General features: G+C 35.0%; 2 protein-coding genes and 1 long non-coding RNA gene across 4 annotated transcripts in view; 2 read left to right on the forward strand and 1 right to left on the reverse strand.

The window, feature by feature from the left end:
- The window catches only part of MACC1 (MET transcriptional regulator MACC1), a 288,870-nt gene that overhangs the window by 152,061 nt on the left and 110,312 nt on the right, over positions 1-26,497 (forward strand). Inside the window, 1 exon segment of the mRNA XM_082398712.1 lies at positions 19,112-19,225. The gene's annotated coding sequence lies outside the window, so the exon portion shown is untranslated.
- LOC309631855 overlaps positions 1-26,497 on the reverse strand; it is a 173,710-nt gene that overhangs the window by 10,337 nt on the left and 136,876 nt on the right. The window lies entirely within an intron of this gene.
- TMEM196 (transmembrane protein 196) overlaps positions 18,705-26,497 on the forward strand; it is a 229,888-nt gene continuing 222,095 nt past the window's right edge. The window contains exons 1-2 of one of the 2 annotated variants that reach the window (XM_082398617.1): positions 18,705-18,720; positions 19,112-19,225. In XM_082398617.1, the coding sequence (XP_082254743.1) occupies positions 19,206-19,225 (20 nt within the window). In that variant the 5' untranslated portion in view covers positions 18,705-18,720; positions 19,112-19,205. Of the gene's footprint in view, positions 18,721-19,111; positions 19,226-26,497 lie in introns of those variants that run through there. The other variant, XM_082398615.1, reaches the window with a different exon arrangement.

Raw genomic sequence — 26,497 nt, forward strand, 5'->3', positions numbered from 1 at the left:
AGAAATGCCAAAATTTTCAGTGCCTTTAAACATGTATATATCTCTATGTTTTTACTCTAGGCAATGAAAAATGTTAAGAACGTGTCTTCATTTATACTACTTGCAACTGATTGGAAGTAAAATGTGACAGTGTGAGAAATGCAGTAAATGTACAATTCACAAGAGCCGATAGAAAAGAGAGGGAGAAAGAAAAATAGGGGTTTTACAGATTTCGGATAAATTATTAAACACTGGTATTCTCTCCTCTTACATCTAGATGTATACCTCCTGTTAGTTCTGTTTCTCTGGAGAACCCTGACTCACATGGTTGTTAAGCACCAATAGATATCTGATATAAATTCACAGTCTAGGGATATGAAATATGAGTGTTTCTCTAGAATATGTTTCCTTCATTATCACAAGTGTAATTCATAGGGAGAATATATAGCTGTACTCTCTTCTACAATTTGGAATTTTGTTTTAGAATACAGCTGATCTGTTCTTCTTTGTCATATGTGTATATATATATATATGATAAATATCTGTAAAATATATATCAGCTTCCAGAGTGTTGGAAAGAGGCCATAGGGAGATATATTTACAGTCCCTCCTGAATAATAATGATAATTTTATGTTTTTTGAAATCTTTCATATACATTATCTTCACTTATCCTCTTAATACTATAGTGAAACAGTCAGGTATAATCATCCCCCTTGAGGTACAGAAAGATTGTGTGACCTGCTCAAGGTGACCCAGGTAGGTAGAAAGACAGATTGTGTGCTACAAGAGAACACCAAAAATTTTTATTTCAGTTTAGGAGACTGGAGTTTCTAGTCTTGTCTATATAATTTAGTGTTTGTTCTTAAACAAGTGACTTTATCACATGAATCCTCAGTTTACTTACTTTAGGAGGGAAAAAAAAATCCTTGCGTAACCTCATAGTGTTATTATGAATCAAATGAGAAAACAGCTCTCTGTGAAAAGACTTATAAATTCTAAAACATTGCACACAGTGAGCTAGATGGGCTGTCCATTTTTTAGTATAGTGTTTTAATGGTTAATTTAGAAATGAAAGTTTCTTGAAATCAAACTCACACATTATTTCTCATGATCCTCACACATTATTTCTCATGAACCTCTCTTTATTTTAAACATTGGGTCAGAACTGTATCAAAATGTCAAAGTAAGAATAATAGTCTAAGCATCCTGTTATTTCCATCTACCGGAGCTGCACAATAGGAAAACTGAGAAGAAAACACAAGAGACAAACACTATGCAGCACCATTAAAAATGATCAGTGTCTTCAGAAATCTCCTGTCCCGTAAGGAGCTCTTGTGAATATGAGCCAAATTTCTCAACAAAGGAGGAAGGGATGAGACCTAGTGTGTTTTTTTTAGTGCTTTATGTTTGTCAGATACCCTGCAAATGCACTGCATGCATTGCCTCATTTCATCTTTGCAGAAACCTCTTGAAGTGATATATTATCCCCATCTTATCATAAAGACATTGAAGCCCAAAAATGTTAAGCAGAGAACTCCTTCGATCACATATCAGGCAGGCAGACTTTAAACTCTGGTTTGTGCCCTAATCGTAACTCAAAAGACAAAACAACAAAAATGTTTCCAGTTCCCTGATATTTTTCAACATATTCCTTTGTTTGCAAAAGAGTTCTTTTTAATAACCGTAGTTTTGTTGTCCTTTGCCAAACAATTATCCCTGCTATATTTTAAGGGCAATCAGCTCCTGAATGATATAAGAAATGGAAATTTTAGTACAGTTGGTAAGATAACCACTTGATGATTTGTAGCATCGGCTCTCTGATTCCAAAAATAGAGCTCAGTGAAGCAACACAGTCTTTGGCCGACACAGCAGAGAATAAAAGTCATTCCAGCCCAAGGCTTCTAGCTGGACCTCCCATTTGTTAGAGTTGCTTATGGTTCTCCACGTTCCCTTAACAAGAGGGAGCCACCGTTGCCCCCTTTAGCACAGACATTATCTTTGATTTAAAATGCCTGTAGACTGCTAAGGCCAAGGAAGGTATTTGGGAAAGCATTTTCCTCTCTGGAAAAATAAAATCCCTCCTGAGGGAAATGTGTAGTAGAAGTGACATTTTCAACATCTGCAACTCAGTAGGATGATCTCTGTTGACTGCATTTTCTGTCTGAAAGAGCTTGATATAATGCAGACGATGGATTTGTTTAGCTGTTTTCTCGAAAAGTGCTTATCTTTGAGTTTGGTTTCTAAAGAAATAATTGAATAGGCAAGTGAATGCACCAGACTTCAGCGGCGTCAGATTGATTTGCAGGGGAAATAAACTGAAGTCTTTAGCTGTAGAGACAGCACAGCTCAAGAGGGTGGTAAGGGGAGCAGCTTCTGTCTCTCCTTCCCTCCCTCCCTTCCATGCTTTCTCCTTGAACATGGGCTCAAGTGCTGAATAGAAATAGCAAAAGATATTAATGTTTCATACTCAGTTACTTCACTGGTATTTTATAGCTGAAAATAGCAGTGAATCATGCTTGGTTTCAAGGAAGTAAATATCTGTCCAGTGGAAGGAAGATTTGGTTTGAGTTCTAGCTATTGACTGGGTAGTGTTTTCCTTAACATCTGCAGAGGCTCTTCGCTTCTCAATTTATTACACACAAATCAGATTAAAAGACTTCCACAAAATTTCCAACCCCAGCAAATTCCACCCTTTGGTAAAAGACATGAGATAGGGTAATGGGACTTCATTTTATGGGTCTATTTTTAAGTTTTCAAATGCTTCAAAAGATTATCCATCTCTGGGAAATGGGGATGTGATACAAACTCTGCAGCTCTTGGTGCCACTCTCATTACATAGTCTAACCAAATGGGATTTCAAAAGTAACTTTCCAGAGTATCATTATAAGGACGTTTATGTCTGACCAGATGGATCAAGATGTCAGATTCTCATGGTCTTTGCATTAATTCAAACAAAAGTAAGCCCTTCTCTGAGATTTTGAAATGTTCAGCTTCTTTTCTACTACAATATTGACTTTTGGAGGGGAAAGTGAAGTAAAGTTATGTCTTATTTACAATGTTGTGCAAAATGAATAAGTAAAATGGAAAATCTCATTTGAAAGTATTTTGTGGCTTGCTAAATAAAAGCAATATATTGTGATAACAACAGCAAGGAAAAGAATACCATGCCTTAGGAATTATAAATGTTATCTATCAATCTATTCATGCTACAAATACCTTCAGATTGTTTGTTATGTGCTAGGCTCCAGGCAAGCCCAAGAGGTAAATGCCCTTCGTGTTGTTAAGGAACTTGTAATCTAAGGGTATTTCCCCCGAGAACAGGAAGACCTATCATACAATAGGACCTCAGCCATTTCTCCTTACCCACAATCAAAACCTATACTTCAATGATGCCATAGACCTGATAAAATCAGGTACACATATTAAGATGACTTTTTGGTGATCTCCTGTGAAAACGGCCTTATCTAAGTTATGATTTAGCAAAAGCAATCAAATACGTAATCATATAGTAAAATTTTAGCAGAAATGTATAAGAAGTGTCAAGTGATAGGACAAACTGAGTTGGAAATTTCAGTTGGAGAAGAAAGCAAGAAAGGGCCACTGTAAACTTGATAGGCAACCAGGCTAGATAGCGTTGACTTGTGCTTAATTGTTTAAATTGGGATGATATACTGAAATCTCTGGAATCTGCAGAGTAGTTTTGAGTTTTGAAGGAGAGGAAACTTGCGTGAATATGAAGAGGATATATATTCAAAGCCTATATATGCCTCCCCTGCCCAAACAAAAAGAAATTGTAATCTGAGTGAAAGCTATTAAGTACATCTTGGCATGGACAGAAAAGTATTGCTATTACAGGTATATTAGGAATATCTCTTTCCCCCTAACAATCTCTATTAGTTATGGCATATAAACAATTCTTTTAGTTATATTCACAGAAGACACTGATAATCAGTCATGATATTCTTTCTTCTGAATCTTTCTTAGGGTCCTGGCAGTGTGTACCTGACACCATCTGGGAGGTCAGGAAGGGTTTCACTGTACTAACATTCAAATTTCAATCTGAAAGAAGTTTGTTAGCTGAGAAATGGGTGTGGTAAGAGTGTATTTCAGGCATTGCAAATAACTCTGTCCTTGTTTCTGTAGTTCTTCAGGTGAAAGGATATTCCAAATATGAGAGGCTTAGGAGACCCACTTTAAATTCCAGTTTTCCTTAGAGTGTAGAGTTTCTTAACACATATTTATCTACTGACATTTTGCTAACATGATCTGTAAAAGGAAGGAAAGAGTGAAATTTCCTAAATACGTAGTAGCAATTAAATGTTAGTTGTGACACCTTCCCAAATTAATTGCTTCATAAAAATATTTCTTAAAATGAATATGTTCTAATGACAATTCTCAGGACTCTTTACACAGTTGAGGTTGGTAATAGTATCTATTTTTAGTGGAGTTTTTAAAATTTACAATTTAAATTGTGTGTGACCACTATTGTATCCCAAATTAAATTTGCCGAGAGAATTTTAAAGACATATTTTCACTTAAAAATCTTAAGTTTAAACCTAGGATGCTAGAGCCAGAAAAAACTACAAGAAACCATTTATTTTCTACTTGATCATTCCTGTTTTCTTTTTAAAAATTACCACTAAAGCCCACATTTAAGTCATTGGATTGAAAGTCATCATTTTAGTGAACACTGAAAAATAATTTCATAGTATATAAATTTTATGGTATTTTATTTAAACATTGCAACCACATTTACTTAAATGTAAACATTTAAGTATAATGTTTACTATAAATTAATTGATAGACTTGATAAAAAAATGCAGATCAACAGATAAGCAACAACAAGAAAGATAGCTGTGAGTTTGAGGAAGTGTTGAAGGGACTCTGTAGTTAATCTGACCAAGATTTGAATTTTAACTTAACCTCTTATCTACCTATGTGACACGTGGCAACTCATTTTCTTCCTGCAAAAAAAATGAGATAGTAGCACCCATCTCAGTGTGCTGTTGTAAGGGTTCAGTTATTAGCAAAATACCTAGCCCAAAAGTCACAATAAAAGGTCATGTGATTAAATAGTAAGATAAAGGTAAATTACTCTTGCCTTCTTTTCCATCATTGCCTCCAACCCAGTGAAGCAAATGATCGCCTTAATAAGAGCCTCACACAGAATCCTCTCCTACCCCATTCTGCAGTCATTTTTCATACAGTTCAACTAACCCACTCAATGCTGCATCAAGAAATCTCATATATTAAGAAAAATTTCCCTTCAGCATTTCTATATTTTCCAAGCCATCTTCGCATCTTTTTCACCTCTTTGACAAAACTAGCTCTCCAGTTTTTCTTTGTTTTCTCTTTTGATAACCAATAGAGCTCTTCTAACTCTTCTGACTCACAGGGAAAAGAACAGTGTCTTCTTTGCTGCCTGTGGCAATGTTTAGCCCAGGGCTCTCTACCCTCTCTTTACAACAGCCCCTGCTATGAAACTGACAGGATTTGCTCCTCTGACCTTCCTTTATTTTAATACCGTGAAATTCAAAGACTTTGTGTATACTGTTTCATGTTTCTGTCTTAATGTTTCTATTCACTGTCATTCTGCTCTGTGATTTCAATAGCTATATGATAATCAATTAATACATATGTACCTTATAAATAACCAAATCTTGTTGTATTTTGTTTTTTTGTTTGTTTATGAATATTAGAACTTTTTCAGAACCACACAATAGCGGAGATGGGCTGTCTATTCAGCAGCCATTTCCTCTTCTTGGGCATGCAGGTAGACGATATTTTCCAGCCTCCTTTACTGTATGGCCCCATGGCTGAGTTTTGTCCAATGCAAAGTGAGTGATGCATGCCATGTAGAGGACTAGATCATCAAAACCTCCTATATATTATTCTGCACGCTTTTACCCATCCACCCATTTAATGCTGATGAACACACTGAAATTAGAAGCCAAGAAGGCAGAAGTATAAAATAGAAGGTGCCTGGAACTCTAAATCACTACTGGGAAGGGGGAGTTCTTACTAATCTGGTATTTGGGTTTTATGTGAGTGAACAAGAAACTTGTGCTGTGCTTGTGCTGTTGTACATTTGGGGGGTTGTTGATTACAGTACCTGGCCTTACCTTAACTAATACATTTATCAGTTGTTTATATGATGAATATATATTATTCAAAATTTAGTAAGAATGGACTGATATTTAGGGGCCATTTTATTCATTTTTAATTGTTTCCTGCTTTATTGAATTTTGGAGCTTGGTTTTGGAAATTAGTCATTAATTCTTTGCGAGGACAAGGTAGAGAAGTTCAAGAGGAAAGAACAGTATGTGCAACAAACAGAGAATTAAAGTGACGAGTGTTCAAAAAATCACAAATTGTAAAGTGGAAGAAGCTAACAGGATATAAAGTTGCAAGTGTAGTTTGTGGCAAGATCATGAAGAGTCTTTTATATTAGCCAAAAAATTAGTAATGTGACGATCAGACAGAGTCAAGGAAAATGGCTCGTGTCCCCAAGTACTTCCTGCCCACCTCTATAACTACATTACTCACATTATATCATAATTTTATATGTCAAACATTACTTTCTAAGGCTTAGCTCTAATATGTCAGTGGTTCTAAATTGACCACAGAATGAATTCAAAATCTTTGTTTAAGTTGCCCTTGTTCCTGTTTCACCCTGCTTCACAGCTGTTATCCTAGGACTGGGTTTCTTAACTTCCTTGGCACTACTGATATTTTGAGCTGGATGGTTATTTGTTGTAGGTAGCTGTCCTGTACACTGTAAAATGTTTAGCAGCATCTCTGGCCTCTATCCACTAGATGACAGTAGCACTCTGCCCACTGCCCCACTTGTTATATTACATTGTCTCCAAGCATTGTCAAATGTCCCCTGGGAGACAAAATCACTCTCAGTTGAGAAAAACTGTCCTAGATGTCCCATCACCATATTTGGGGGAATTCTTTTCATTTTTGTTTTGTAGGGAATCTTTTTTATAGATCTTTTGTTTTTTGGATCCCCTCCTTTCTTCTTTCTTAGTTAACCTCTTCATCTTAGTTGATTATATTCTCCTGCACCTTTCTGAGATAGAATGCATGGGTGGGTGGTAAGATTACTGCAAATTTGCATGTCTTTAACTTGGGATAGTCTACTTCATTTAATATCTTGACTGGATATACAATTCTTAGTTGAAAATTCTCTGAGAATTTTGAAGGCATTCCTCCACTGTGTTCTAGCTTCCAGCATTTCTATTGAGAAACCTGATATCATTCTGATTCCTGTATGTAGGCTCTTTTTACTCCTCTTGGAAAGGTTCTAGAATCTTCTCTTTGTCCCCATGTGTTCTGAAATTTCACAGTGATATGCTTTTGTGTAGTTCTTATGTAACCTTGTGCTGAGCACTTGATGAGCCCTCTCAATGTGGAAATTCATATGGTTCAACTTGGAAAATTTTTTAAACATTTTCTCTGATACGTTTCTTTTCTTCATCTTGTTTCGTTTTTCTTTCTGGACTTCTAAATGTACAATGTTTTAAGTCCTGGAATTATATTCTAGTCTTTTCTATTCCTTTTTGTCCCCTGCTTTCTGAGAGGTTTCTTCAACTTTGTCTCTAACCTTTCTATTGGACTTTCTTATACTTTCATAATTTTACTTTCCAAGATTTTAGTTTTTCTGTGCATGACATTTTAAAAAATTACCTCATGTTCTCATTTTATGTGTACAATAACCCTAACCTATCTGAAGATCTCAAGTGCCAATTTAAAAAAAAAAAGTCTTCTGCTCTTCTGCTTCTTTGCTGAGATCCTTTTGTTTTTGTTTTGTTTGTTTTTAACTTTTTATTTTATATTGGAGTATAGTTGATTAACAATGTTGTGTTAGTTTCAGGGGTACAGCAAAATGAATCAGTTATACATATACATGTATCTATTCTTTTTCAAATTCTTTTCCCATTTAGGTAGTTACATAATATTGAGCAGAGTTCCCTATGCTATACAGTAGGTTCTTGTTGGTTATCCATTTTAAATATAGCAGTTGTTACTTTTGTTTACTTCCATCTTTATTCTTTATGTTAGAGGCTTTCTTCAAATGCCTGGTTTTATATGACTTTACATTCAGGTTTAAGAAATATATATTAAAAATTGATTGAAGGTATGTATGCATATGTGGGTCTTATCTAATGGTAGAATTGACTGTGTAGTACTTAATTTGGTTTTACTGGAAGATCCGCGTTTGTCAATATCTGCTGTTCTATTCTTGTATATTTCTTCAGAGAATATTCATTCATCCTCCTGCCTGGGATGTATCAACCTGTGAATAAGTGTTTTTAGAGCCAACTGGGAAAAGTTTTCTGGGTTTCAATGATAATTAATGAATACTCTTTATTTTCCATGTAGTGTCATTTCCTTAGCAATGTTCAGTGTCCCTGAGCCCACCACATTAGAGGAGGGGCTGTGATCTGACTGCCAATGTTTGGGAAGATGATCTGAGGAAACTCATGATTTCTCCCATGGCTAACCAATTCTCTTGAATTCCACCCCACCAAATAGCCCCATTGTCAAGGTACCTGAGAATAAGTGTCTGTTGTTTTAAGCCATCAAGTTTGTTGTAATTGTTCAAAGCAGTCATAGGAAACAAACACACTAGCCATCCACCTGCTTCCTAGTTTCCAAAACCATGTTGTAGTCACTTCCTTCTCATATTGTCTTTATCCTTGTGCACTATGTCCTTTAAATCTTTCTTATCCTTTTTGTGGGAGTTTGGGTAAGAGAAATACTTAACACCTTTTTAATCCTCTATGTATTTTTCAGTAAGTTTTCTTTGTTTTTTTTAGAGGTGTCCAAATAATACCTTGTGCATATAATACATTGAAAATGATTGTTGGATAATAAATGTACATTTTTGTTTGCATTTTGTATGTTTTGAGTTTTTGATGAACTTTGGCTGTTTATGTACCAAGTTTGTTAGCATTCAGCATTTGTAATGGAGGAGGTAGACATAATTAAATAGAAAAACTATCAGAACTAAGACAGGAATGCTACAATTTTCAGTAACATTCAACATTGTTTTGGAACTATTAGTTAATGTAGTTAGGCAAGAAATATGAAATAACTGGTATAAATATTGGAAAAAATAAATATTATCTCTATACACTAATGTTATGACCATATACCTAGAATATTTAAGATTCCACTCTTGTAGATAATAACAACAAAATACTACAGCTACAAACAAAAAGAACTCTGCAAAATCAGATAGACATAGACTGCCAATTTTGAATGATCAGATATACAGACTATAAAATAAATTAAGTACACCCAATAAGGTTGATGGAATCAGAGTGGGTATTATTATAAAAGTAATAAAAAAACAAAAGTCTATCAAAATCAACTAGCTGATGTGAAAAAAAAATCAAGTAACTCTACTAGAAAGGAGTACGAGATTGAAACTAGAAACTTAGTTGAGGTGGTATTCTTGCTTAGGAGTAAGTGAAGAAATTAGTGAACTGCTTATCTGAAGAGATTACACAGAAGTATCACAGAGAGACCAATAAGACTGAAAATCGAAAGAGAGGTTAGGTGACAGAAAGGATTGAGTGAAAAGCTCTGTCTCTAATAGTATTTTTTTAACATCTTTATTAGAGGATAATTGCTTTACAGTGATGTGTCAGTTTCTGCTTTATAACAAAGTGAATCAGCTATACATATACATATATCCCCATATCTCTTCCCTCTTGTGTCTCCATCCCTCCCACCCTCCCTATCCTACCCCTCTCGGTGGTCACAGAGCACTGAGCTAATCTCCCTGTTCTATGCGGCTGCTTCCCACTAGCTATCTATTTTACGTTTGGTAGTGTATATATGTCCATGCCACTCTCTCACTTTGTCCCAGCTTACCCTTCCCCCTCCCTGTATCCTCAAGTCCATTCTCTAGTAGTTCTGCATCTTTATTCCCATCTTGCCCTTAGGTTCTTCTGACCATTTTCTTTCTTTTTTTTTTTTTAATTCCATATATATGTGTTAGCATACGGTATTTGTTTTTCTCTTTCTGACTTCCTTCACTCTGTATGACAGTCTCTAGGTCCATCCACCTCACTACAAATAATTCAGTTTCGTTCCTTTTTATGGCTGAGTAATATTCCATTGTATATATGTGCCACATCTTTTTTTTTTTTTTTAACATCTTTATTGGAGTATAATTGCTTTACAGTAGTGTGTTAGTTTCTGCTTTATAACAAAGTGAATCAGTTATATATATACATATGTCCCCATATCTCTTCCCTCTTGCATCTCCCTCCCTCCCACCCTCCCTATCCCATCCCTCTAGGTGGTCACAAAGCACCAAGCTGATCTCCCTGTGCTATGCGGCTGCTTCCCACTAGCTATCTATTTTACGTTTGATAGTGTATATATGTCCATGCCACTCTCTCACTTTGTCCCAGCTTACCCTTCCCCCTCCCCATATCCTCAAGTCCATTCTCTAGTAGTTCTGTGTCTTTATTCCCGTCTTGCCGCTAGATTCTTCATGACCTTTTTTTTTTTTCCTTAGATTCCATATATATGTGTTAGCATACTGTATTTGTTTTTCTCCTTCTGACTTCCTTCACTCTGTGTGACAGACTCTAGGTCCATCCACCTCACTACAAATAACTCAATTTTGTTTCTTTTTATGGCTGAGTAATATTCCATTGTATATATGTGTCATAGCTTCTTTATCCATTCATCTGTTGATGGACACTTAGGTTGCTTCCATGTCCTGGCTATTGTAAATAGAGCTGCAATTAACATTTTGGTACATGTCTCTTTTTGAATTATGGTTTTCTCAGGGTATATGCCCAGTAGTGGGATTGCTGGGTCGTATGGTAGTTCTGTTTTTACTTTTTTAAGGAACCTCCATACTGTTCTCCATAGTGGCTGTATCAATTTACGTTCCCACCAACAGTGCAAGACGGTTCCCTTTTCTCCACACCCTCTCCAGCATTTATTGTTTGTAGATTTTTTGATGATGGCCATTCTGACCGGTGTGAGATGGTATCTCGTAGTTTTGATTTGCATTTCTCTAATGATTAATGATGTTGCACATTCTTTCATGTGTTTGTTGGCAATCTGTATATCCTCTTTGGAGAAATGTCTATTTAGGTCTTCTGCCCATTTTTGGATTGGGGTGTTTGTTTTTTTGATATTGAGATGCATGAGTTGCTTGTATGTTTTGCAGATTAATCCTTTGTCAGTTGCTTCATTTGCAAATATTTTTTCCCATTCTGAGGGTTGTCCTTTCGTCTTGTTTATGGTTTCCTTTGCTGTGCAAGAGGTTTTAAGTTTCATTAGGTCCCATTTGTTTATTTTTGTTTCTATTTCCATTTCTCTAGGAGGTGGGTCAAAAAGGATCTTGCTGTGCTTTATGTCATAGAGTGTTCTGCCTATGTTTTCCTCTAAGAGTTTGTTGATATCTGGCCTTACATTTAGGTCTTTAATCCTTTTTGAGTTTATTTTTGTGTATGATGTTAGGGAGTATTCTAATTTCATTCTTTTACAAGTAGCTGTCCAGTTTTCCCAGCACCACTTATTGAAGAGGCTGTCTTTCCTCCACTGTATATTCTTGCCTCCTTTATCAAAGATAAGGTGAGCATATGTGCGTGGGTTTATCTCTGGGCTTTCTATCCTGTTTGATTGATCCATATTTCTGTTTTTGTGCCAGTACCATACTGTCTTGATGACTGTAGCTTTGTAGTATAGTCTGAAGTCAGGGAGCCTGATTCCTCCAGCTCCGTTTTGCTTTCGCAAGATTGCTTTGGCTATTCAGGGTCTTTTGTGTTTCCATACAAATCGTGAAATTTTTTGTTCTAGTTCTGTGAAAAATGCCATTGGTAGTTTGATAAGAATTGCATTGAATCTGTAGGTTGCTTTGAGTACTAGATTCATTTTCACAATGTTGATTCTTCCAATCCAAGAACATGGTATATCACTCCATCTATTTGTGTCATCTTTAATTTCTTTCATCAGTGTCTCATAATTTTCTGCATGCAGGTCTTTTATCTCCTTAGGTAGGTTTTTTCCTAGATACTTTATTCTTTTTGTTGCAGTGGTAAATGGGAGTGTTTTCTTAATTTCACTTTCAGATTTTTCATCATTAGTGTATAAGAATGCAGGAGATTTCTGTGCATTAATTTTGTATCCTGCTACTTTACCAAATTCATTGCTTAGCTCTAGTAGTTTTCTGGTAGCATCATTAGGATTCTCTATGTATAGTATCATGTCATCTGCAAACAGTGAGAGCTTTACTTCTTCTTTTCTGACTTGGATTCCTTTTATTTCTTTTTCTTCTCTGATTGCTGTGGCTAAAACTTCCAAAACTATGTTGAATAATAGTGGTGAGAGTGGGCAACCTTGTCTTGTTCCTGATCTTAGTGGAAATGGTTTCAGTTTTTCACCATTGAGGACGATGTTGGCTGTGGGTTTGTCATATATGGCCTTTATTATGTTGATGAAAGTTCCCTCTATGCCTACTTTCTGGAGGGTTTTTGTCATAAATGGGTGTTGAATTTTGTTGAAAGCTTTCTCTGCATCTAGTGAGATGATCATATGGTTTTTCTCCTTCAATTTGTTAATACGGTGTATCACGTTGATTGATTTGCATATACTGAAGAATCCTTGCATTCCTGGGATAAACCCCGCTTGATCATAGTGTATGATCCTTTTAATGTGCTGTTGGATTCTGTTTGCTAGTATTTCGTTGAGGATTTTTGCATCTATGTTCATCAGTGATATTGATCTGTAGTTTTCTTTCTTTGTGACATCTTTGTCTGGTTTTGGTATCAGAGTGATGGTGGCCTCGTAGAATGAATTTGGGAGTGTTCCTCCCTCTGCTGTATTTTGGAAGAGTTTGAGAAGGATAGATGTTAGCTCTTCTCTAAATGTTTGATAGAATTCGCCTGTGAAGCCATCTGTTCCTGGGCTTTTGTTTGTTGGAAGATTTTTAATCACAGTTTCAATTTCAGTGCTTGTGATTGGTCTGTTCATATTTTCTATTTCTTCCTGGTTCAGTCTCGGAAGGTTGTGCATTTCTAAGAATTTGTCCATTTCTTCCAGGTTGTCCGTTTTATTGGCATATAGTTGCTTGTAGTAATCTCTCATGATCCTTTGTATTTCTGCAATGTCATTTGTTACTTCTCCTTTTTCATTTCTAATTCTATTGATCTGAGTCTTCTCCCTTTTTTTCTTGATGATTCTGGCTAATGGTTTATCAATTTTGTTTATCTTCTCAAAGAACCAGGTTTTAGTTTTATTACTCTTTGCTATCATTTCCTTCATTTCTTTTTCATTTATTTCTGATCTGATCTTTATGATTTCTTTCCTTCTGCTAACTTTGGGGTTTTTTGTTCTTTTTTCTCTAATTGCTTTACGTGTACGGTTAGGTTGTTTATTTGAGATGGTTCTTGTTTCTTAAGGTAGGCTTGTACAGCTATAAACTTCCCTCTTAGAACTGCTTTTGCTGCATCCCATAGGTTTTGGGTCGTTGTGTTTTCATTGTCATTTGTTTCTAGGTATTTTTTGATTTCCTCTTTGATTTCTTCAGTGATCTCTTGGTTATTAAGTAGTGTGTTGTTTAGCCTCCATGTGTTTGTATTTCTTACAGATTTTTTCCTGTAATTGATATCTAGTCTCAAAGCATTGTCATCGGAAAAGATACTTGATACGATTTCAATTTTCTTAAATTTACCTCTAATAGTATTTTAAACAGAGAGAATAAGGAGAAAAAAGAGAAGCAGCATTAGAAGAGAAAAATAGTGAAATTTTATAGAATTTATGAAAGACAAAGGCACTTATATTTAGAATGTCCAATGAATCCCTAAATATGAAAAGGCAATCCAGAGAAGAACAAATCAGTGAAATGGAAATCTAAATTAAAATGAGATATTATTATACCTACCAAACTGTTACAAAATGTAAAAGCCTGAACATACCAAATGTTGGTAAGACAGGAATGATGAGAACCCTCAAACTGCTGGCAGACTCTAAGTTGATATGACTATTCTGGAAAGCAGTTGGGCAGTATCAGTAAAAATTAGAACTATATGGACAGATTGGCTTCGAAATCCTACTTTTAGAATTTAACCTACAGAAATGAAAGCACCAGTATACAATATTCATATGTAATGTTACTTCAACTTTGTTTATAGAGGCAAAAATTGAAGGAAGAAGAGAGGGAGGAAGGAAATGTTGTGATGATGAAAACATCATTTATAATATGGTCCCATTAATGTAGATTCATGTGAATGCATGAAGAGATTCATGAAAAGACTATCACAAAATATTAATGGTGGTTATCTCAGGGCACTGGATTTCCTTTATGTTTTACTTTATCCTTTTATGTATTGTTGAAAGCTTGGCAACAGACATGCATTGTAAAAACATAAAATAAAAATAATAAATCCATTTTTCCTTGTGGAAAAATAAGGAAAAAACCAAAAAAGGTGAATATTTTATCAGGCCTATTTTTGCTATGTTGATGTGCAGTAAGTTTAATTCTGTTCAGCCCTTTGTATAATTAAAACTGGATCTAATCTTATAAAATGAGTAAGCAACCTTTAACTTGATTAACAAATACAGTCATCAATCACCTTTCAAGGTCAAAAAGAACAGAAACAAAATTTTTAAAGTAGTTGCATACCTAGTGATGGTTTTACTTATTTGACAAAGAAAAAGCTACTTCAGAAAGAAGGTTACAGTCACATTCTTTGGCATCCACATAGCCATTGAAAAATTCATTCATCAATTCAAATTTAACCTCCGTTACACTGTAAGTGCCATAAAGACAAAGGCTTCATTTGTCTTATTCTCGGTCTTTTGCCCGGTATCTAGCACAGTGGCTGCCTCATCATAGAAGTTCAATCAGTATTTACTAAAGGAGTGAATATATTCACACATTCATACAAGACATAATTTTGTGCTTTTGTTATTCTTTTTTTATTTAATATTCATTCTAAATTCTTCCCACAAGTATTTGTTTAGTAATTACAATGTTCAGAGGAACTAAAAATAAATATTAGAGTTAGTAATAAGAACAAATGCTAAATTAATATTTCTGTGTGTCATGTTGTTCTAAAGGGTTTATATATATTCACTCATTTAATCCTCTCAGCCAACGAATATTACTCCCATTTTACAGATGGTAACACTGAAGCACTTAATTTGTATAAGTTTCCATAGCTACTGAGTTGCAGATGCTGGGTTTAAGTCCAGGTGGTCTAGCTCCAGAGTCCAGCTTTCCCTACAGTCATGTATCTCATCTCTGACAATACAGAAATGTCAACAATTCAAGATCAACTCATTGATAACCGATACACCTAATTTTCTCTGCTGAGATGTGTTTCATTTCCTACTTAGGTAGCACCAGAGCTGTGCAGTGCATGGAGGTGGTTAGTTTGGGCAGGGTACAGAACTGATGTGAACAATATGCCATGGAAACCAGATGTGTAAAGATAATTAACAAGAGAAAAACCAAATGATGCCATGAATCTAGGGAGGCAAAGGGCAAAGGCCAGAACAGAAGGCCAGAGGACAGGTGTGAGGATAGATTTGTGAGGACGAAGATTGACTGTGGTCAGGAGGAGCAGGCAAACATGTAGGTCCATGTACACATAAATGCAAATCAGAATAACGAGAGAAAGAAAGAGCTCAGCCCAGGAAATTTGCTGGGACTTAAGTATCGGTTCAGGGTGATAGCAAGAACGAGAACAGCAGGAGACTGGCGATAGGTGTACGGGTCCAGCAGCAGCAAAGAGACTGATGCAGAACCAAAGGTTTTCTGAGGTACAACATACTGTACCCATTTAGCCCCAGGTAACAATTGGCTTTGGCAGGCAAGTAGGTTTGAGAGAGAAGGTGGCACTGTCAACAACACTTGGATGGAGTACAGAATTGAGGAAACAGCAAGCAAAGCGTGTTTTTCTGTAGATTTAATTTTTGTTCATTTTTATTTTTTAAATATTTACTGAGTAATATGTGTTCACTGATAAGCAAAAAAGAGTGAAGAAATGTCACAATACCACCACTCAAAGATATTACTGTTAAAAAGTAGCATGAAATTTTGTGTGTTTAAAAAAAAAATGCTCTGAAAACTTTTCAAACGCACAAAAGTAGGATGAGTGTGATGCACTGTCATGAACCCATCACTCAGCTTCAGCATGCCACCATTCTTGTTCTTCTGTCCCCTCCCACATTTTAGTACGTTCACACACACAGAAACAGAAAAGCCTGTCATGCCACTCAAATGTCATAAATGCCCTTTTTCTTAATACTGTAATCATCAATAAATTGCCATGTTAATAAAAATAAATTTAAATGATTATTTTTTTCTAGCTTCATAACACTGTAGTCTTTGGATATATCATGAATAACCACATTTATTTATGCTTAATTTGTTCCCAGTCTTAAAAATAAAGTGCTGCCTCGATATATACACATATATATGTACACACACAATATATATATTATATACATATACACACATAATAAAGCACTTACCTTTCTGCATATATATATGCAAGATATATATGTATATGTGTATATATATATGTATATGTGTGTGTGTATATATATATATACATATATATATATAAAACATTTGTACACTATTCCAATTATGTCCTGAGAATAAACTATTAGACATGAAAATTTCTGGGTCAAAGAGTAAGTCTATTTTTAAGTGTTTTTATATTTATTATCAAATAACACTCCAGAAATTTCCTACTGCTTTATGCTCTTAGCAACAGTGTATAGATATGCATATATTTCAATTGCCTCGGTAATACTGAGTAATTGAAATTCTTTGTAATTTTTTCAAGTTGATTATTTTAGGAGGTATCGTTGTATAGCTGTATAATTCTTTGAATATTACTAATATTAGATATTTTAGTGTTTATAAGCCAAGACACACTTGCCAAAAGTAAAAGGCTGATTTCATAAACTACACATTTCTTTTTTTCATATATTGATTAACCTTATATGTGTATTTTTCTAGATATATTTCCCAAAGAAAAAATCTGCATTCCAAAAATAATATATGTAATAGTGTATTTAATTTTCTGAGAAGGTATAGATTGCTTTAAAGGAGATTGCTAGTAAATTAGATTAACTATATTTAGCATTCAATTCCAAAACCATTGAGGTTTATATCCATTAAATATGAATTTGTACCTGAATACATTTTGTTGCTCTGTATTGTTGTCACTTCATGATTGGCTGTTTTCCATTTTAGAAGGTTTAGTATTTGAGTAGGTCAGATAATGGTTTGATAGCTTACAAAACTTTAGAAACCAGCCACTGAAGCACTAAGTAAATTACATCTATATATAACCTCATTTCAAAAAATAAGACTATGTGATAGTAAAATGAAGTATATAAAATATCATTTGGTCTAATGACTGTGTTTTTATTTTTCCAAAGATAATTTATCCGTGACTGTTAATGCTTTGAAAAGCTTTGCTGTCAAAGTCAATTGGTGGAGGGGGAGTCAGCATGCTCAAATATTTTTCTGAATAATAAAAATGCCCAAAATAGAATCTAGCAATGAAAGTCAACAGGGAGTGATGGAAAGAGGGGAATCTAGGCAAATTGTTTTATATTTTGCATAACTGAAGAGCCAGATGGTTTAACTGGATTTTTATTTTCAGAACCACCCACGGCAGCATTTTAACTAAGTCTCAAGTCAAATACGGTACAGTACTGCCAAATTGAGTTTAACAGTGTAGACCAGAGCCCATTACCTTATCCAGGCATTCCCAGGTTCCTTTTCCTTGTGGTGCTGCCAGACCGATCTGCCCTCTTTATACTGGTTTAGAAACAATTTTACACTAACTCACTACCTCTTCCAGGTAGAGATGAGATAAAGCAATAGGTATGGCACATGCTCAGGAAATGTTCACGGTTCTGCTTTTGACTTTTCTTGTCTAATATCAATCTGGCAGTAATATTTAATCAGTCTTATCCAGTTGTCATTTTTGTTCCATTTTGAAGAATCTTATAATGACCATCTTGCTCATCAAAGAGAAGCAAGAAAATTGATCCAACATGTCAAACATACACTAGTGTCATATTTCACTGTTCAATTTCAGGGAATATTTGCTCTCATATTGTTTTTAATCGTCAATTTTAATCAGTAACCTAAATTAAAGCATATAAATTTTGTAAAACATATTGCTTACAAAACTTTTATTTTCTTGCTGTTGTCTTTTTAAGGTCTTCACTTGATACACCAAAAGAATTCAATTGTCCCTTTCCTAGTTTTAAAAATTTCTGCTATTTCTTTTTTTCACTTTTTGCATCCCGTTTATCCCTATCTTTAACATGCTTAAATTCTGGCAAAGAATCGGAAGCTAAATGGCCAAATTCCTCAGGAAAGTCTGTACTTTTGGTATTTCCTGACCAGCAAAAAACATGTTGGACCATGAGTCTAGCCAGAAAAAACAAATAGCTGTTGAAAATGATCCAGTCCAATTTTGTAGGTCCAGTCTAGAAAGGGATTTTGAGCTTCAGGTTAATATCCAAACTTTGTATGTCAGAATGAAAGCAAATCTACTAGGGTTTGATCATCATCAGTTAAACCCAGAGAGCTGACTGGTGAAATATATGCATACTTTCATTCCAAATGGCTAACACTAAATGTTTTTATGAGGTTGAGTCACTTTTCTAAAGAATGTTGCAGTAAACCAGTTTTATGTCAGAACGTCATGAAGGAATGGACTTTGGTATCTGCTCGTTTGGGCTTCTATCTCTTCTCATATCTACTTTAAGGAATCTAGATTAGATTTGTCCTACTAGCTTCTCTGCTTCCATCTTCTTTTTATAGTTCATTGGCTGCTTGAGTCCCTGGCTCAATTGGGAGCATCAGACAACACTACCCTGCTCTGGCCTCCCCGTTTGGGTACCTTCCAGTGTAGCCAAATTCCCCCTGGAATACAACTATAACAGCATTAAACATGTCAGGCTTGGAATAATTTTGCTGACTCAGTTCAGAATTGGATTGAATGAAACATAGCTGCTATTAACAAAATATTTTATGTTCTATTACACTTAGGGATGAGAACAATGCAAAAACACAGGAGCTTAGACTAACCATGTGTATCATTTTACATACAGGAAGAAGAACCCTTTGAGCCTGAGATACTGGTGTGCCTAAATCATAAAGGAATTAGCTTTTGGCTTCTGAGTATCAGCCCGGGCACTGCACTGCATGATCCTGTTGAACAGAAGGTAAGTGTGACAATTTCATCTCCTGATAATTCAGCCGTGAATTACTTTAAGCACATTTTTTAGTTCTGTATATTCAGAAAAAAACATTTTTTTTCAAACTTATATTTGGCTATATCTAACTTTTAAGAGGAGCAATCATGAAAAATCAAGTGGGATAACCCTGGGTTACAAACTTACTGGTTAAGAAATTAGGCTGTGAAGTAACAGAATTGAAATTAATATGCCATTTCCACCACGTGCTAGCTGTGTGATTTGGGCCAAATTACTTAATCTCTCTTAATTTCAATTTATCTATTGACAAAATGAGTATAGCAGTAGAACTTAATTGTTGTGAGTATTAAAGAAAGTAATCCATCTGAAGACTCAAGAGCATGGCATTATGTGCTATGTAAGGGATCACTATCAGTTTTAGTAGAGTTTATAGGGTGGGGGAATTGGAATGAATCACAATTACCTTATCTTACTCCACCATCTTGGCCTCCATGTGCCATCCCTGGTTTCATTAGACACACGCGAATTGTCAAGGGTGGGTCCTGAACTGTAGTTTTGTAAGTCTCTTAACTTGGATCTTTCATTCTAATTCAGTTTGTTGAGAATACTTTCAACTTTTATGTAACACCTCAGAATGCTGTCAAATGCTTCAAGTTCTCACTTTCTTTTGGAGCTTGCCAGTATTTGGTGAGCATGCTCTTTGTTTCTTTCTTTTTCTTTTTCTTTCCAGAATGTGTCTTCTCCTTCTATGGGATCAATCTCTTATACTTATTGTTACATTCTTTTCTTTCTCCTTTTCCTGTCATCATTCTCTGTCCTTTATTCTCTTGGTGAAAGTTTAAGTTCCCTTCCTCCTTCTCAGAGTCATATAACTTCATCCTTCCTTTCCAATATAATTCTATGCACTGTATTTAAAATTTTTCATTTTCTGCAATAAATCTTATTAAACATTTCTTAATTCTCTTCATCTTCTCCCTGACTATGGCTATTAGCTAGAAAGGAGTTCTTATTCTCAAAAGGAAAAAGACAGCATATCTCACAAACTATAGACTAATAACTTTATCTCAGCAAGATTCTAGAGTACATTTTAAACGAATAGTTTTTGAGCACCCAGGGAAAAAACAATCATGAAGTATCAGCATGTATTCATTTAGAACAAGTCATGATGGGTATAGTTTATTTCTTTCCTTGATAGGATTACTAAACAGATGGTCAGTAAATATATTAAGCATGACATATCTAGGCTTCAGCAAGTGATTTAGAAAGATTTCTTGAAGCGTTCTTTTTTTTTAAAAAACACTACTTTTTAGAGCAGTTTAGGTTTACAATAAAGTTGAGAGAAAGGTACAGGATTTCTCATTCCCTGCTTATAGACATAAAAATCCTCCCCCCTTATCAATATCACTCACCAGAATGGTACATTTTTTACCAAGGATGATCCCACATTGACAAATCATAATCACTCAGTGCATAGTTTACCTTTAAGTTCACTCTTGGTGTCCTACATTCTTTGGGCAAATGTACAATGACATATATCCATAATCATATATCATACAAAGCATTTTCACTGCCCAAAAAATTCTCTGTGCTCTGATTGTTCATCTCCACTGTGTCCCTCCACCCTCCCCCAATCCCCCAGTGGCAAACACTAATCTTTTTATTACCTCCACAATTCTTACTTTTCCAGAATCTTATATAATTGGAAACATACAGTATGTAGCTTTTTAAGATTGGCCTCTTTCACTTAGTAATACGTATTTATGTTTCTTTCATGTCATTTCATAGCTTGATAGGTCATTTCTTTTTAGTGCTGAATAATATTCCATTGTTTAGATGTATCACAGTTTATTCATCCATTCAGGTACTGAAGGATTTGGTTGCTTCCGAGTTTAGACAATTATAAGTGAAGCTTCTATAAACATCTGTGTGCAGGTTTTTGTGTGGACAAAAGTTTTCAGTTCCTTTGAGTAAATACCAGAGCACAATTGCTGAATCATATGGTAAGAATATATTTACTTTTGTAAGCAACTTCCAAGTGTCTTCTGAAATGGCTGTACCATTTTGCATTCCCACCAACATTATATGAGATCTCCTGTTGCTCCACATCCTTGTCAGCATTTGGTGTTGTCAGTGTTCTGGATATGCCCATGCTAGTAGTTGTATCTCATTGTTATTTCATTGTTGTTTTAATTTTCATTTCTCTGGTGGCTTATGATATGGAGCACCTATTTATATGCTTATTTGCCATCTGGGAATCTTTTTTTGGTGAAGAGTTTGTTAAGGTCTTTGGCCTTTTTTTTTTTTCCTTTAGCATGGCCCATTTTTTAAGTGGGTTGTTTGTTTTCATATTGTTGAATTTTAAGATTTCTTTATATATGTTGGATAACAGTTTTTTAATCAGATGTGTCTTTTGAAAGTATTTTCTCCCAATCTGTGACTTGTCTTTTCATTCTCTTAATATTCTCTCACAGAGCAGAAGTTTTACATTTTAATGAAGTCCAAATTACCAATTATTTCTTTCATGCGTTGTATATTTGGTGTTTTATCTCAAAAGACATCACCATAGCCAAGGTCATCTAGGTTTTCTATTATGTTGTCCTCTAGGAGTTTAACATTTTTGTGTTTTACAGTTAGGTCTATGATCCACTTCGAGTTAATTTTTGTGAAGGGTTTAAGGTCTGTGTCTAGATTTATTTTTTTGCAGGTGGATTTCCAGTTGTTCCAGTACCACTTGTTGAAGAGATTTTCTTTGCTCCATTGTGTTGCCTTTGATGTTTTGTCAAGGACCAGTTGACTATATTTATGTAGGTCTATTTTGGGGCTCTCTATTCTGTTTCATTGATTTGTCTGTTCTTTCATCAATACCACACTGTCTTGAATACCATAGTTTTTAAGTAAGTCTTGAAATCAGGTAGTATCAGTCCTCCAATTTTCTTCTTCTCCTTCAGTATTGTGTTGGCTATTCTGGCCTCTCCATCTAAACTTTAGAATTAGTTTATAGATATTAGAAAGTAATTCAGATTATTTATAGATCATTGGAAAATCCAACCAGAGAATTACGTAAATTTGACATCTTTAAAATAACTGGAAACAGATTCATGAAATCCTTTCTGAACCTTGAATCAATTCTGCAAGGTTGTAAAATATGCAGTCAACACACAAAAGTCAGTTGTGTTTCTATACATAAGAAATGAAAAAAAGGATGTAGAGTTGGAGAGAAAGAAGTAAACGTATACATATGTGCTTAACTGATTTTTGACAAGTGCCAAGATCATCAGCAGTTAAAAAAGTTTCTTCAACATGTGATGCTGGGACAACTGTATATCCACATACAAAACAATGAAGTTAGGTCCTTACCTCACACCGTATAAAAAATTAACTCAAAAAAGTTGAGTAAGCTAAATATAAGTGATAAAATTATAAAACTCTTATACGAAAACATAGGGGTAAATCTCCATGGCCTTGCATCTGGTAATGAATTCTTAGCTGTGACAACAAAAGTAAAAATATATTGGATTTTATCAAAATTAAAAACTTTTGTGCATCAAGGGCACTATCAAGAAAATGAGAACACAAGCTAACACAACATTGTGAATAAACTATACTTGAATAAAATGTTGTTTGTTTTGGGAAAAAAAGAAAGTACAAACACAACCTACAGAATGAGATAAAATATTTGTGAGCCATATATCTGATAATGGTCAGGAATCCAAAATATATAAAGACTTCCTACAGCACAACAAAAAATTAAACCACCCAATTTAAAAATGGGAAAAGAACTTAAATAGACGTCTATACAAAGAAGATATAGATGCCCAATAAGCACATGAAAAGATTCTCAGCATCATTAGTCATTAAAGAAATGCAAATCAAAACTATAATGAGATACAACTTCACATCCACAAGGATGGCTACAATAAGTATAAAAGAGAAATAACAAGTGTTGACAAGGATGTGGAGAAATTGGAACCCTGTACGTTGGTGTTGGGAATACAAAGTGGTTCATCCGTGGAAAACAGTTTTGTGGTTCCTCAGCAAGTTAAATACAGAATAACCATGTAATCCAGCATATTCCACTTCTCGATATATGTCCAAAAGAATTAAAAACATATACGCAAACAGGTTTTTGAACATGAATGTTCATGTACCATTCACAATAGCCAAAATGTTGGAAACAACCCAAATGTCCATCAATGGATAAATGGAAAAAAAATTGTGGTATATATCTATATATCAATACACAATGGAATATTATTCAGTTGTAAAAATAAAAATGAAGTACTGATACATTGTAAAATGTGGATATACCTAGAAAACATTATGCTAAGTGGAAGAATCGAGACACAAAATGTCACATATTGTAAGATTCCACTTATATGAAATGTCCAGAATAGATAAATCTGTATAAACAGTGAGCAGATTGGTGGTTGCCAAGGCCTGAAATGGGGGAGAAGGGTCAAATGGGGAATAATTGCTTAATGTGTATAAGGTTTTATTTTGGAGTAATGGAAATATTTTGGCACTAGATAAATGTAGTAGTTGCACAACATTGTGGATGTACTAAATGTCACTGAATTGTTCATTTTAAAACAATTTTATGTTACCTGATTTCACCTCAATAAAAAAATAAAATTTAAACTAACAAAATGGAGTTACATTCATCCCTCAGTATCTTTGTGAGATTCTTTCCAGGAAACCCCTTTGATACCAAAATCCAAGGATGTTCAAGTTCCTTATATAAAAGGGCATAGTATTTGCATGTAGCCTATGCACATTCCGTATACTTTAAATCATTTCTAGATTATTAGAATACCTAATACAATGTAAATGCTATGCAAATAGTTGGTGGTGTGTGTCAAATTCAAGTTTTGCCTTTTGAAATTTTCTGGAATTTTTTTCCCAATATTTTTGATTGGTGGTTGGTTGAATCCGAGGATGTGGAATCCAAGAATTCAGAGGGCCAACTGTGTACTCATTTTACACTAGGACTTCCATTGCAATGTTGAATGGTATTGGTGAGTGGGGATATTTTTGCCTTTTTCCTGATATGAAGGGGGTTAAGCATCCAGTTTCCCATTATTAAATATCATGTTACCTATAGATTTTTTGTAGAAATTCTTTTTCAAGTTGACATCGTTATTGGAGTATAATTGCTTTACAATGGTGTGTTAGTTTCTGCTTTATAACAAAGTGAATCAGCTATACATATACATATATCCCCATATCTCTTCCCTCTTGTGTCTCCCTCCCTCCCACCCTCCCTATCCCACCCCTCTAGGTGGTCACAAAGCACCGAGCTGATCTCCCTGTGCTATGCATCTGCTTCCCACTAGCTATCTATTTTATATTTGGTAGTGTATATATGTCCATGCCACTCTCTCACTTTGTCCCAGCTTACCCTTCCCCCTCCCCATATCCTCAAGTCCATTCTCCAGTAGGTCTGCGTCTTTATTCCCGTCTTGCCCCTAGGTTCTTCATGACCTTTTTTTTTTTTTTTCTTAGATTCCATATATATGTGTTAGCATATGGTATTTGTTTTTCTCTTTCTGACTTCCTTCACTCTGTGTGACAGACTCTAGGTCCATCCACCTCACTACAAATAACTCAATTTCATTTCTGTTTATGACTGAGTAATATTCCATTGTATATATGTGCCACATTCATCTGTTGATGGACACTTAGGTTGCTTCCATGTCCGGGCTATTGGAAATAGAGCTGCAGTGAACATTGTGCTACATGACTTTTTTGGATTATCGTTTTCTCAGGGTATATGCCCAGTAGTGGGATTGCTGGGTCGTATGGTAGTTCTGTTTTTAGTTTCTTAAGGAACCTCCATACTGTTCTCCATAGTGGCTGTATCAATTTACATTCCCACCAACAGTGCAAGACGGTTCCCTTTTCTCCACACCGTCTCCAGCATTTATTGTTTGTAGATTTTTTGATGATGGCCATTCTGACCGGTGTGAGATGATATCTCATTGTAGTTTTGATTTGCATTTCTCTAATGATTAATGATGTTGAGCATTCTTTCATGTGTTTGTTGGCAATCTGTATATCTTCTTTGGAGAAATGTCTATTTAGGTCTTCTGCCCATTTTTGGATAGGGTTGTTTGTTTTTTTGATATTGAGATGCATGAGCTGCTTGTAAATTTTGGCGATTAATCCTTTGTTAGTTGCTTCATTTGCAAATGTTTTCTCCCATTCTGAGGGTTGTCTTTTTGTCTTGTTTATGGTTTCCTTTGCTGTGCAAAAGCTTTTAAGTTTCATTAGGTCCCATGTGTTTATTTTTGTTTTTATTTCCATTTCTCTAGGAGGTGGGTCAAAAAGGATCTTGCTGTGATTTATGTCATAGAGTGTTCTGCCTATGTTTTCCTCTAAGAGTTTGATGGTATCTGCCCTTACATTTAGGTCTTTAATCCATTTTGAGTTTATTTTTGTGTATGGTGTTAGGGAGTGTTCTAATTTCATTCTTTTACAAGTAGCTGTCCAGTTTTCCCAGCACCACTTATTGAAGAGGCTGTCTTTCCTCCACTGTATAGTCTCGCCTCCTTTATCAAAGATAAGGTGAGCGTATGTGCATGGGTTTAACTCTGGGCTTTCTATCCTGTTTGATTGATCCATATTTCTGTTTTTGTGCCAGTACCATACTGTCTTGATGACTGTAGCTTTGTAGTATAGTCTGAAGTCAGGGAGCCTGATTCCTCCAGCTCCGTTTTGCTTTCTCAAGATTGCTTTGGCTATTCAGGGTCTTTTGTGTCTCCATACAAATCATGAAATTTATTGTTCTAGTTCTGTGAAAAATGCCAGTGGTAGTTTGATAGGGTTTGCATTGAATCTGTAGATTGCTTTGGGTAGTAGAGTCATTTTCACAATGTTGAGTCTTCCAATCCATGAACATGGTATATCTCTCCAACTATTTGTATCATCTCTAATTTCTTTCATCACTGTCTCATAATTTTCTGCATACAGGTCTTCTGTCTCCTTAGGTAGGTATATTCCTAGATATTTTATTCTTTTTGTTGCAATGGTAAATGGGAGTGTTTTCTTAATTTCACTTTCAGATTTTTCATCATTAGTGTATAGGAATGCAAGAGATTTCTGTGCATTAATTTTGTATCCTGCTACTTTACCAAATTCATTGATTAGCTCTAGTAGTTTTCTGGTAGCATCTGTAGGATTCCCTAAGTATAGTATCATGTCATCTGCAAACAGTGACAGCTTTACTTTTTCTTTTCTGATTTGGATTCATTTTATTTCTTTTTCTTCTCTGATTGCTGTGGC

This window comes from Balaenoptera borealis, assembly GCF_965194805.1.
Source record: "Balaenoptera borealis genome assembly, chromosome: 7".
NCBI lineage: Eukaryota > Metazoa > Chordata > Mammalia > Artiodactyla > Balaenopteridae > Balaenoptera > Balaenoptera borealis.